The sequence below is a fragment of the Phodopus roborovskii genome, unplaced genomic scaffold (genome assembly GCF_943737965.1).
Source record: "Phodopus roborovskii unplaced genomic scaffold, PHOROB, whole genome shotgun sequence".
NCBI lineage: Eukaryota > Metazoa > Chordata > Mammalia > Rodentia > Cricetidae > Phodopus > Phodopus roborovskii.
The window spans coordinates 23,974,764-23,986,822 of NW_026125052.1; the positions used below are offsets into that span (position 1 = coordinate 23,974,764).

General features: G+C 46.2%; 1 protein-coding gene across 1 annotated transcript; it reads left to right on the forward strand.

Moving 5' to 3' along the window:
* Nucleotides 1–3,333: 3,333 nt before the first annotated feature.
* Nucleotides 3,334–11,785, forward strand: Amz2 (archaelysin family metallopeptidase 2). Its single transcript, XM_051179651.1, has 7 exons — nt 3,334–3,452; nt 4,252–4,529; nt 5,191–5,364; nt 5,459–5,587; nt 8,236–8,399; nt 9,320–9,496; nt 11,596–11,785. Exons 1-7 carry the CDS (start codon nt 3,430–3,432, stop codon nt 11,740–11,742), a joined length of 1,092 nt encoding a protein of 363 aa, XP_051035608.1. The 5' UTR covers nt 3,334–3,429; the 3' UTR covers nt 11,743–11,785.
* The last annotated feature ends 274 nt before the right edge of the window (nt 11,786–12,059 follow it).

The following is a 12,059-nucleotide window of genomic DNA, read 5'->3' on the forward strand; positions in this document are numbered from 1 at the left end:
AGTTGGGGGAATTCAAGATCGACAGGCTGGCATGTGTTGGCAGTTGTCTCCACTTTCTGGTTCATAGGTAGCATGCAGCTGTCCGGAGTCTCTCTTACAGCTTCTCTCTTACAGCTTGGTCACAAATCCAATTCATGAGGGTTCCACTGCCATCATCTAGTCACCAGCCATGTCTTTCACTGCTGTGACCAAATGCCTGCCTGACAAGTGGAAACCTAAGGAAAAACTTACTTTGGCTAATACTTTCATGTGGGGTGGGGGTGGGCGTGGCAACTTAAGCCAGAGGCAACTGATCACGGCAGAGAGCTGTGAATATTGGTGTTTGGTTTGGCTTTATTCAGTCCAGACTTCCTGATCATATCATGGTGCCACCCACAGTTGACTTGGGTTTTCCTACCTCACTTAACCTAACTAATCAAGACACTCCCTCATGGAGGTCTGTTTCAGAGGTGATCCTAAAGCCTACCAAATTGACAATCAAGATCAACTAGCAACTTGGCAGAACTCTACTTGGCTCTGCCTCCTGGAGTGCTGGGTTTAAAAGTGTGTGCCATCACAACTGGCAAGATGCAATTTTTAATAGCCACACCGACACATCATGCAATAATAATAATAATAATAATAATAATAATAATAATAATAATAATAAAAAGAGTAGCAAATTTAAAGATGGGTGTGATGACACCTACATGTGATCTTATCATCCAAGAGGCCGAGGCAAGGGGATTGTTGTGAGTCTGGGGCCAGTCTAGGCCAGAGGCGGTGCTAGTCGGAATAGGGAAGAATTCATCCAAGTGATGTCAAATAGTATACTATGTATCCTCTGCCTATAAGGGACCATGAATAATTTCTGAACCCTTATTGGCAGGACTATTTGTCTGCAATGATATGGATTAGTTATTCTGTAATTACCCTCAGTGCACATTGTACCACAGAGCAGTTAAATGCAGAAGCAAATTATGAATAATAAAGGCAGATTTTTCATTACCAGGGAAGGGAGTAGTGCATATGGAGAAATAGAAAGCCAGCAGGAACACTGAGGCCTTTAGAGAGGTTGGTGGGAATTCCCAGTGTAGGTGTCCTGTGACTAAATTTGCTCATTTAGAAATACACTCTGGAGTATTTAGAAGTAAAGGGCATCATGTCTACAGCTGATTTGAAAATGGCTCAGGAGAGGAAAAAAAATGTGGTCGTTGGGGAGGGATCTGGTGGGAGCGGAAAGAGGCTCAGAGAGGCTCACGGGGAATTTTTTCCTGTTTAAAACAAAGCCTTGGGCTGGAGAGATGGCTCAGTGGTTAAGAGCACTGCCTGCTCTTCCAAAGGTCCTGAGTTCAATTCCCAGCAACCACATGGTAGCTCACAGCCATCTGTAATGAGATCTAGTGCCCTCTTCTGGCCTGCAGGGAAAGCATGTAGACAGAACACTGTATACATAATAAATAAATATTAAAAAAAAACCAAAGCCTTATGTAGCCTAGGCTGGCCTGCTACTTGCTATATAGACCATACTAGCCTCCAATTTAAAGATGCTCCTGCCTTTGCCAGCAAGGATTAACAGGTGTTACCCCGAACCTTAAATTATTTACAAGTTTTGGTTGGCCTGATGGTTCATAACTGTAATCCAGTGCTTGGAAGGGGTAAGACAGGAGCCCATGATCATCTTCTGCTACGTAGTGAGTTCAAGGCCCGCCTGGCTAACATGCCACCCTTTCAAAATAAATCGCTTTTGTCCACTTGGTATAGGCAGTTTGGTTGAGTAAAGACAACACGTATGAACCATGTTTTATGACAGCTGCGGCAATGATAATCAGAGTTTGGGGGGTGGGTAGGAGGAAGGGTTCAGAGGCGTGCGTGTGTGAGGTCCTTAACTTCCAAGGATGACGGAATGTTGACAAGGTAGTGGCATTTCCTGCTCTGACTGTCCATGGTGCCCGAAGCGCTCAGCGATGAGAGAGGCCGGGGAGCAGGGGATCCTGGTCGCTGAGGGTTACCCCAGGAAGGTTCCTAGGGGTCCGAGCTCGAAGCTCTCAGTTTCCCCAGCTTGAAAGGCTACCCTAGGCCTCACGCCCTGGGGCTCAACCCTGCTTCCTGGCAGCCGGTGAGGCCACAACGACAGTGGCGCCAACCAACCACGAAGGGAAAGTCCAGCGGGTGACGCGTCAAGCTGCGGACGCGGCTGACTTATTCCCACTCGGTGCTTAAATCACTCAGGCTCAGCCCACGGGCCACTGAAGCCCGACAGGTGGTGGTGTCCCCGTGACCTGCACCGCCGGTGAGGAGCGGGCCGCGGCGCCCCCGCGAGGGCAGGCGGGGGAAAGGGCGACGGTTGGGGATTGTCTGGCACCGCGTCGCCCTCTAGCTTCAGTTCACACCGACCACAGCCGCGGGCGCCGCTAGGCGGGGCGAGCTCGGCGGGATGGGGCGGGGCCTTCGGGGAGTGGGGCGTGGTCAGTGCTTGGAGGCGGAGCCTTAGGAGGGAAGAGCGCTGTTAAGGGGGCGGGGCGATGGCCGAGGGGGCGGGAAGGCGCGTGGTCAGTGGTTGGTGCCGGCGGGGCGTGGTGCGCCGGTGGGAGACGCATGCGCGGGAGGGCGGCCCTAAGGGCCCGGCTGGGTGAGGGTGGTGTGATGGCGTCGGCCGGTGGGGCTGGGCAGGGGAGGAGGGGGAAGGTCTTGATCTCTGGGGAGGGGCGGATGTGGGAGGGATGATTGCGGCGGAAGCTGAGGGACCTCGGGGCCGGGATGTCCCCTGGGAACGACGCCGGCCTTTCCGGTTGCTCCCCGGGGAGGAGGCGAACCCTGAGTTCCGGGGATGTCCCCACCAGCTGGCTGGTGTGAGGAGACCCAGCTTGCGCAGCATTTGTGTGTGTGTGTGTGGGGGGGAATCCTAGGCCCCCAGCCCGCTGCTGACTGAAATTCCTCCCTGCACACTTCATTGCAGAAGGATGTGGAGGCCTTCCGACCTTTCTACCTGCCTTTTTTATTAGGGTGAAGGCGCCCTCCACACACACCCCTTTGCCAGACATGTCTGTCCTTAGAAAAACTTAAGTGGGAAAAGCACTGGAGACTTCTCCTTTATAAAGGTAGGTAGACTACAGGGGGCCACGTTTGTTTTATATTTCATCCTGTAAATCTAAAATTGCAGCCCAAACGTGTAATTCATTCATTCACAGCTCAGTCTATAGAGGCCTGTTTTGGTCTGGGGTCTGCGCCACCGTCTTGTGCCCGAGAATTCAGAAGTGAGCACAGGTCTTAGCGTGCACTTCAAAATAATTTTTTCAATAAACTGAAAAGGCCTCTAGGTGATTAGAAAACAGACTGGACAGAAATAATCTTTTTTTTTTTTTCTTTCTGTTCTAACTCGAAAAGCCTTGTGGTGGAACATCTGCTTGACCTCATTGGAAGGATGAAAGCGCCACAAAGGGACTCGGTATGAATGGAAAAGACCCGTCAACGTGAGTCTGTCTCTTAGTCATCTTAGATCTTCCCCCGTGTTTCATAACTGACATGAAAAGCTTAAGGGGCTGAGATGTATCTTGCCATCCTGCAGTTAAAGAACTGCGCACTTAATGTTACTTCTCTTTTTATTATTGAATATCCTTGAGTAACATCGGAAGGAATTGGGTTGTTCATGTGTCCCAAGGGGGAATCAATTCAGAATATTGTGATTATTGTCAAATGACAGAGGACATTGGACATCAGGTCAGGCCCTCCGGGTCACCATTAGTTTCTGTTGTGGTTGTTTTTTGCCGTTTTTGAGACAGGGTGGTTCAGACTATTCTTCAACCTGCGGTCTCCTGCTTCTGTCTGCTGAATGTTGAGTTTGCAGGTGTTCCCACCATTCCCAGCTTATAAATAGCTCTTAGGGTGGGAACGGCAGGTTCTCTAAGAGATAGAAGGATGGATTGAATGTATGTTTTTCCTTTTAATTCTTTAATTAACTGATTGGACATGGGGAAACTACACTTAAGTGTGACATTTGAAGACACTAGCAATAGGTCACTCATTCTGGAAACTAGAGGTGTAACTGAAGGGTAGCCCTTGGCATGGATGCAAGAATTTTACATGTACTTTTACATTTTGAGATAGGGTTTGTGTGTCTTAACAGTTCTGGCTGCCCTGGAACTCACTTTGTAGACCAAGCTGGCTCCAGCTGCCTCTGCCTCCCAGGTACTGGAATCAATGGTATGCACCACCACCTCTCTCTTTTTTTATTCTGTCTGTCTGTCTCTCTGTCTCTCTCTGCAAATGCAGGTATTCCAGGCACTCTGAGCACACACTAAAAACAGCTCTCATCTCTACGAATCCAGAGCTTGTGACACAGTATAAGAAGTTGGGTGCTGGGGAACGGCGGCTAATGAATGAAGCCTTCCAGCCATCCAGAAATCTCTTTGGACCCATCATTGTGCATTCACAGTCGGATTGGATCATCTCACACCCTGAAGATCCACAAGATTTTGAGCAGTTTTTCACCGATCGCTTCAGAAAAGCGCCCTGTCCAAAAAAACATGTTATCTATCTACAGTCCATTGGTATGTCCTGGGAATGAGGTGGTAGGGGCCTGGCTTTGCTGCGTTTCTGTTGACTAAATTCAAGTGAGCAATTTTTTGTTTGTTTGTTTGTTTGGTTGGTTTTGTGTTTGTTTGTTCTTATTTGCTTTTCAAGGCAGGGTTTCTCTATGTAACAGCCCTGGCTGTGGCACTCACTTGGTAGACCAGGTTGGCCTTGAACTCACAGAGATCCACCTGAGTCCTGGGTGCGCACCACCATGCCTGGCTACAAGTGTGCAATTTTTTATGGCCTGTTTTTCTTCTTTCTTTTTCTTTCAGTGCTGGGACTTGAACTCAGGGCTCTTTGCATGCTAGGCATTTTATCATATGTGATCATTAAAAATACTATGTGTGTGGTGTGGGAGGGGACGCTCATACATATACAGCTTTTGTAGAGTTTGTTCTCTGCTTCCAATGAGGATGTTAAGTGCACAGCAAGCACCGTTCCCTGCTGAGCCATCTTATGGGCCCTACAGTGAGATTCTTTTCTCTTGACTTCATGTTGTCAATGACTAATTGAGAAGTATTGAGGTTTTAGAGTGGATTCTGTTTCCAATTCCAGACAGTTTCTAGAATAAGGTGAAGAATGTTTCCATCATTTTTAAAGTGTGTCTTAATTTTCTGCCCTTCCCCCATACTGTAGGCTCTCTAGGCAACACCAGAGTTATCAGGGAAGAGTATATTAAATGGCTCAAGGGCTACTGTGAAGCATTTTTCTATGGTTTGACCGTACGATTCTTAGACCCAGTGCCAGTCTCGGCAACGAAGTGTTCCTTTAGAGTGAACGAGCATACACAAAACCTACAGATCCATGCAGGTAAATGAAGCGCCTTAGCAACTGGAACGTAGCAGAAAGGATGTGTGTGTGTGTATGTCACATATATACTGCTCATGCGTGTCTTTTCAAACAGGGCATATCCTGGCATTCTTGAAAAAGAAGAAACCCAAAGATGCCTTCTGTATCGTGGGGATAACAATGATTGATCTCTACCCACGGGACTCCTGGAATTTTGTCTTTGGACAGGCCTCTTTGACAGATGGTATTCCTCTCTGATACTGTTTTGATATTGTTCAGCTTGAGGGTATTGAAGATATGCAGAGAGTGGGGGGAAAAAGGACTCCATCTGGTAGTGTTTTCAATATTTAGAACTGTATGTCCAGTGACGTGCCATGTGTGCCATAGTGGAGACTGTGTTTTGAGAGACTGATGATATGGGAATCCTCTTCAGGAGACCCCCCCCCCACCTGACCTTGAAGTGATGATACTTTTCTCAGAGTCATTTGGAGATGGCTTGTGTAACAGTTCCTACCCATAGTGCTTGAGATGCCTGGTCCATCCATACCCAGGCATTCAGCTCAACATCTGGAGATCAGCAAGGCAAACAACTTGAGATTGGTGCTATCATTAACATGTGTAAAACTCTTGCTAATTCTTTTCGTGTGTGTGTGGGGGGGGCGTGCCCCGCATGTACAGTACATGGCTTTGAACCTGGACTTGGTTGAAAGAGAGGACTCCACCACTGAATTACATGCATCTGTCTTAGCTAGGGTTTCTATTGCTGTGAAGAGACACCTCGACCACAGCAACTCTAATGAAGGAAAAGATTTAATTGGGGTGGCTTGTTTACAGTCAGAGGTTCAGTCCATTGTCGTCATGGCGGGAAGGAAGGCAGCATGCAGGCAGACATGGTGTTGATGGTTCTTACATCTTGACCCACAGGCAACAGGAAGTGGTCTGAGACACTGGGTGTGGCTTGATCATATATATATGTGTGTGTATGTGTGTGTGTATATATACATACATACATACATACATATATACATACATAAATATGAATGAATGAGACCTCAAAGCCCACCCTCACTGTGACACACTTCCTCCAACAAAGCCACAGCTCCTTATAGTGCCACTTCCTATGAAGCTTGTGGGGGCCAGTTACATTCAAACTGCCACATATCCCTAGTCCTTGCTCGTTGATTTTGCACTTTTGATCAAGCACAGATAGAATAGTTATAAGTAAATATATAAGTACATATTTTCCTTTTCAACCTATATATGGCTTTATTTTTCCTTAAGATTTGTGGGTGTAGCTCGGTGATAGAGTGCTTGCCTAGAAACCAACTTTGGCCCACATGTGGTAGCATAGCCCTCTAATTGGAGCACTTGGGAGGTGGAGGCAAGAGGACCAGGAGTTCAAGGTTAGCCTCAGCTACCTAGTGAATTTAAATATGCCTGACCTTCAGATAGATACCCTGTTCAAAACAACCCAACCAGGCATAAACCACAGCAAGAAACCAAAGTTCTTGCTGGGCATGGGGGCACAAGCCTGTGATTTCAGCACTGGGAGGCAGAGGCAGGAAGACTACAGGTTTGAGGCCAGCCTGAGCTCTCCAACAGTCAGTACTCCGTCAGGGGGAAAAATGACAATGAAGAAGAAAACTAACCTAAACCTGGACTTGGGACATAATAAACTTTTAGAAACTGCCTGGCAATATTAGGAGGGGTCTGAAAGTGAGTCAGTTTCTTTCTTCTTTCTTCCTTTTTTTCTTTCTCTTCTCATGGCTCTAATTTGTTCTTTCTCCCTCATTTTTGCTGTTCTCTAACTACACAGGCGCGTGCGCGCGCGCGCGCGCGCACACACACACACACACACACACACACACACACACACACAGGATTTAAGGCAGGTTGGAAGTGAAAAAGCCAGTAAACTAAGGGGAGTGGGTATTATTGTACTGGGGAGAGGTTGATGAGAACCAAGGCCCAGAGAGAGCTGACGGTCTGTCTGGATGTAAAGGCGCTGACGGTCTGTCTGGATGTAGAGGCTGAGGCTTTAGGGCAGGGCCTTCCTGCATCGGATAGGTGTTTGTGTTGTGGCAGGGCTAGGCTAGAGCTTCTCGTAGTTCATCCTGAGTGCTCCATCTCTCCAGGTTCTTCATCACAACCCTGGATCCTCCCAGCAAGCCCTTTTGAAGTCTTATGTTACTATTCTGCTGTGTGTTTTTATCCCGTGTCTCCTTTTATTAACATGACAGAAATGAAAACATCAAAAATAAATGCAAAACAATTTGTTCGTTGACCTCGACACCACTAGTTAATTTATTATGTGCATTGGAGGGGAGTGGGCCAAGAAGCATTACCGAAACTGTTTCAATTTTAACTATTTTGGTGTGGGGGGAGGTTAGGTTTTAAAAATATTACATGACATAAAACAAGACATGTCAAGGTAGCTGTTGATCTGATATGAAATGAGTGTATTTTACCACACGTGGCCTGGTTTTCCTCAGGATTAAAGACGATGTTCGAACAGAGAAACATTTAAAATGTTATGACTGAAAGGATCACATGAAGTAGGCTCGCACTTGTTCGGTCAAAGCAAGTCACTTGTGATACAAGATTAGATTTGCTTTCCCTTTAGAACACGCTTCCCCTTCATTTCACGTAGCAGTCTGCAGTTTCTGAGGGTGGGGTAAGGAACACTTTTTTGAGTCAAGTTGAATTTCTAGGGCAGGGGAAATTGGTTGGCAGGTAAAGATCTCCATAGGGAAGTCTGGGACAAAAAAGTTGTTTATGTTGGTAAATAAATTGTTTCCAGATGTGCACTGACTGACAAGATGTGTGAACAGGCATCCTTGGTCTTTCGTTTCTGTATCTTACCTGGTGAAAAAGATTGTCTTCTCTTTGTAGGTGTAGGGATATTCAGCTTCGCCAGGTACGACAAGGATTTCTCCAGCTCACGGTATGAAGGCAGAGTGAAGAAGCCCACTCGAACATCTTCCAGTGACTACACCATTTTTGATAACTATTACAATCCTGAGATCACTAGTATTTTGCTGTGGCGATCCTGTAAGGTAAGTTGCTTGGAAAATCAATTTTTTTTTTTTTTTAAAGATAGATTTTTACTTTCTCCAGGATTATTTGTAGGTTTCCCCTAGCAAGTTAAGCCCCTTTTCCGAGATCTACCGAACCCACCTCTGGGGTGAAGGAACCCAGAATCTGAACTGCTAGGACCCTACTGGCCTAAAGCAGACTTCCTGTCCTCCTGCCTCAGCCTCTCAAGTACAGGGATGACAGGCATGCACCACCACATTTAATAGTCACAAATACAAACTCACTGATTGTCCTGTCACCCAGCGGGTAGAGCCCACTCATGAGGGTTCCCTCCCACACATGGAATCAGCCAGACAATATTAGCTCCCCCAAAGCGGGGAAACACTGGTCTGAAAGAGCACGAAACGACCATTACTAAGTGTAGAAGAGCTGGGCAGAATGAAATTTTGCTGTTGATGGCTGTGCGTCAGCTTGACACAGGCTAGAGTCATCAGAGGAAGGAGCCTCAGCTGAGGAAATGCCTCCATGAGACCCAGCTGTAAGGCATTTTCTCATCTAGTGATCATTGTGGGAGGGCCCAGCCCATGGTTGTTGGGGCCATCCCTGGGCTGCTGGTCCTGGGTTCTATAGGAAAGCAGGCTGAGCAAGTCATTGGGAGCAAGCCAGTAAGCAGCTGTCCTCCATGGTCTCTGCATCAGCTCTTATCTTCAGGATCCTGTCCTGCTTGAGTTCCTGTCCTGACTCCTCCAGTGCTGAAGTATAAGTCAAGTAAACCCTTTCCTCCCCAACTTGCTTTTTGGACATGGAATATTGTCACAGCCATAGAAACCCTATCTAAGACAATGGCGATGGTATTGATTCCTGTAAATCTGTTTCTGGGAAAAGCGTTGTGTAATTGCTAATCGTGGGACTATATAGCAGTGACATAAATGTCTTGCAGACTTTAACCCATGAGATAGGACACATATTTGGACTTCGACACTGCCAGTGGCTCGCGTGCTTAATGCAAGGCTCCAATCACTTGGAAGAGTCTGACCGGCGTCCTCTGAGCCTTTGCCCTATCTGCTTACGCAAGCTGCAGAGTGCTATTGGCTTCAGTATTATAGAAAGATACAAAGTAAGTGGGAAGGGCTGCAAAGGGAAGGGAAGTGGTAAGCTAAGCAGCAAACGGTGTTTTATGATTTATCAGAGGAAATTAGGTAAAGATAAGCAGGAAACTGTGGTTTAAAAAAAAATGTAAAGAGGGCAGGCAAGATGGGCAGTGGTTAGATCTTTTGCTGTCTTGCCACAAGAGCATGAGGACCAGAGTCTGGGTCCCTAGGACCCACACAAGTGCCCACCTATAGTCCAGTGCATGGGATAGAGAATCAGACTCCTAGAGGTAAACTAGTTAGCCAGACTAGCAGACTAGCAAGGTTTGGGTTCATTAAGAGAGACCCTGCTTCAGTGTATTAGGGGGAAAAAACACCAGAGGTCAACCTTGGGCCTACACATACACTATGTGAAAGCCATGCAGAGAAATACCCAATTTAAACCTTGTTTAGGGTGGAGGAGACAGGCAGGTCCCCCAGTAATGGTGCTTCCTCCCCTAATCCCAGCCCTGCAATTTGAAGACAGGAGTCAGTCCCAGGAGCCCTTGGTGCAAGAAGAAAGCTGACTTCTGCAGATTGTCCTCTGGCCTCTACACTCATGCATGCATGCATCCCTGCCTCAGCAATATAAATGTTTCCTTATGGTGGCTCATACCTGTAATCCCAACACTTGGGAAGCTGAGGCAGAAGGATTGATCTTATTTTGAAGACAGCCTGGGCCTGTAGATTGAGACCCTGTCTAAAAAAAAAAAAAGAACAAAAGAGAACCAGCTTGGGACTGAAACAGTGGTTCAGCCATTAAGAGTACCCACTGTTCTTGCAGAGGATCTGAGATTGGTTTCCACCATCCATACAACAGAATGAAATATATAACCCATGTTTTATCCTCATCCCATGTATCTTACTCTGTACATCATTATGTAGTGGCTTACAGTCACATAAAACTCCAGTTCCCAGGGATCCAACATCCTCGGAGGGCACCAGGCATACACATGGTGCACATACAAATATGTAGACAAAACACTCATCAAGATAAACTTTAATGTGACAATGACTGCTTGTTTTAGATTAATTTGTGTAAGTGTGTGCCCTCTAGACCAGAGGGACATGTCTGATTCCTTGGAGGTACAGGCATTTGGGAAGCACCTGATGTGGGTGCTGAGATCCAAACTCAGGTCTGCTGAAGGAGCAGTTCATGCTCTTAATGACCAAGCCATTTCTCCATCCCCAATAATGACTTTAATACTTGCCATTCACAGAGAAAAAGGAATTTAGCTGTTTCATGTCCAGTTAGATCAAAAAGGATTGACTCTACAGTAGACATGTATCCTGATTTATGTGGTAGAGGTCATCTTTATAAGCATATAACTGTGTGACTGTAATTTTCCAAGTATATGACAGACACATAGGTCTGTTAGTAAAGAATGGGTAAGAAGGAAGAGACAACTCCTTTGTTGTCCTTTGCACGCATCAGTACATATCCCGGTGGTTGCTTGTGGCCTGTGTGCTCATGCAGGGACAGCATTTGAGATCTCTCTCCATGTCTTGGGATACATATGCCTGCCCTTGCCTTGGGGTGTAGTTATGTTTATATGTACATGTGCACTAAGCTAAAAGCGCAGCACAGTGCCTTAGAGAATAAAAGATTGAGAAAAGAAATTATAATTATCTTGTTATCCTAAAATAGTGTAAGAATTAGCATAGTTCTTTTTCCTCTGCATATTTTTTCTTTTCATTGGGTTTTGTTTGTTGGTTTTGAGGTGGGGTGGTGTTCATAACGTAGCCCAGGCTGGTCTGGAATTCACTGTGCAACCCGCGGTGGCTGTGACCTTGTAGCAGTCCTGACTTAGGCCTTTCTGAGTGTTGAGATTATAGACGTGAGGAACCAGACCCAGCTCTTGTATACTTTTGACTGTAGTTTTCGGCTATGTTCCCTGTATTTTTGGTCCATGCTGTTTCTCTGGGTGTCACTCATGCATTGTACTCATAGCCCACTCCATCAGATGCAGGCTATTGATGGGTACACAATCCATGGATTTAGAAAGCCTCACTTCAATGCCAGTTATTGTGCCTGAGACTGTTTTGCTGTTTTTTGTTAAAATGCAGTGTTTGTGTGTTTTTCAAGGCACTGCTGAGGTGGATTGATGATCAGTCTAATGACATAATAGGAGCAACTCCAAGTTCTGACCATGTGAATTTGCCGAAACCTGTGGAAGCTTTTAAGGATTGGAGAGAATGGATAATAAAATGTATTGCTGTTCTGGAAGAATAAGGGCTTTCAGATAGGAGTAACCAAAATAAATACTGGCACACTAGGTGTTTGTGGGTAGCGTACTTCATTGAAATAAACCATCTCCTGGGCCTATGCCAAGGTCAGGTAACGGACCAGAAGCTTCTCTGAAGCCCCTGGAGCAGAATAAGGTTCACTGAGAACAAGGAAAACTTTCTGCTCTCCTCTCCCGTCTCACCAGCTTCAAATTGGATTAGCTGAAGCTAGCAGGTAAAGGAATAAATACTTTTAAAAATGGCTATCTGTGTGGCCCAAGGAATGAGTGAACACTTGCCAGGGTTGCTTTTGCTTGGGGAAGA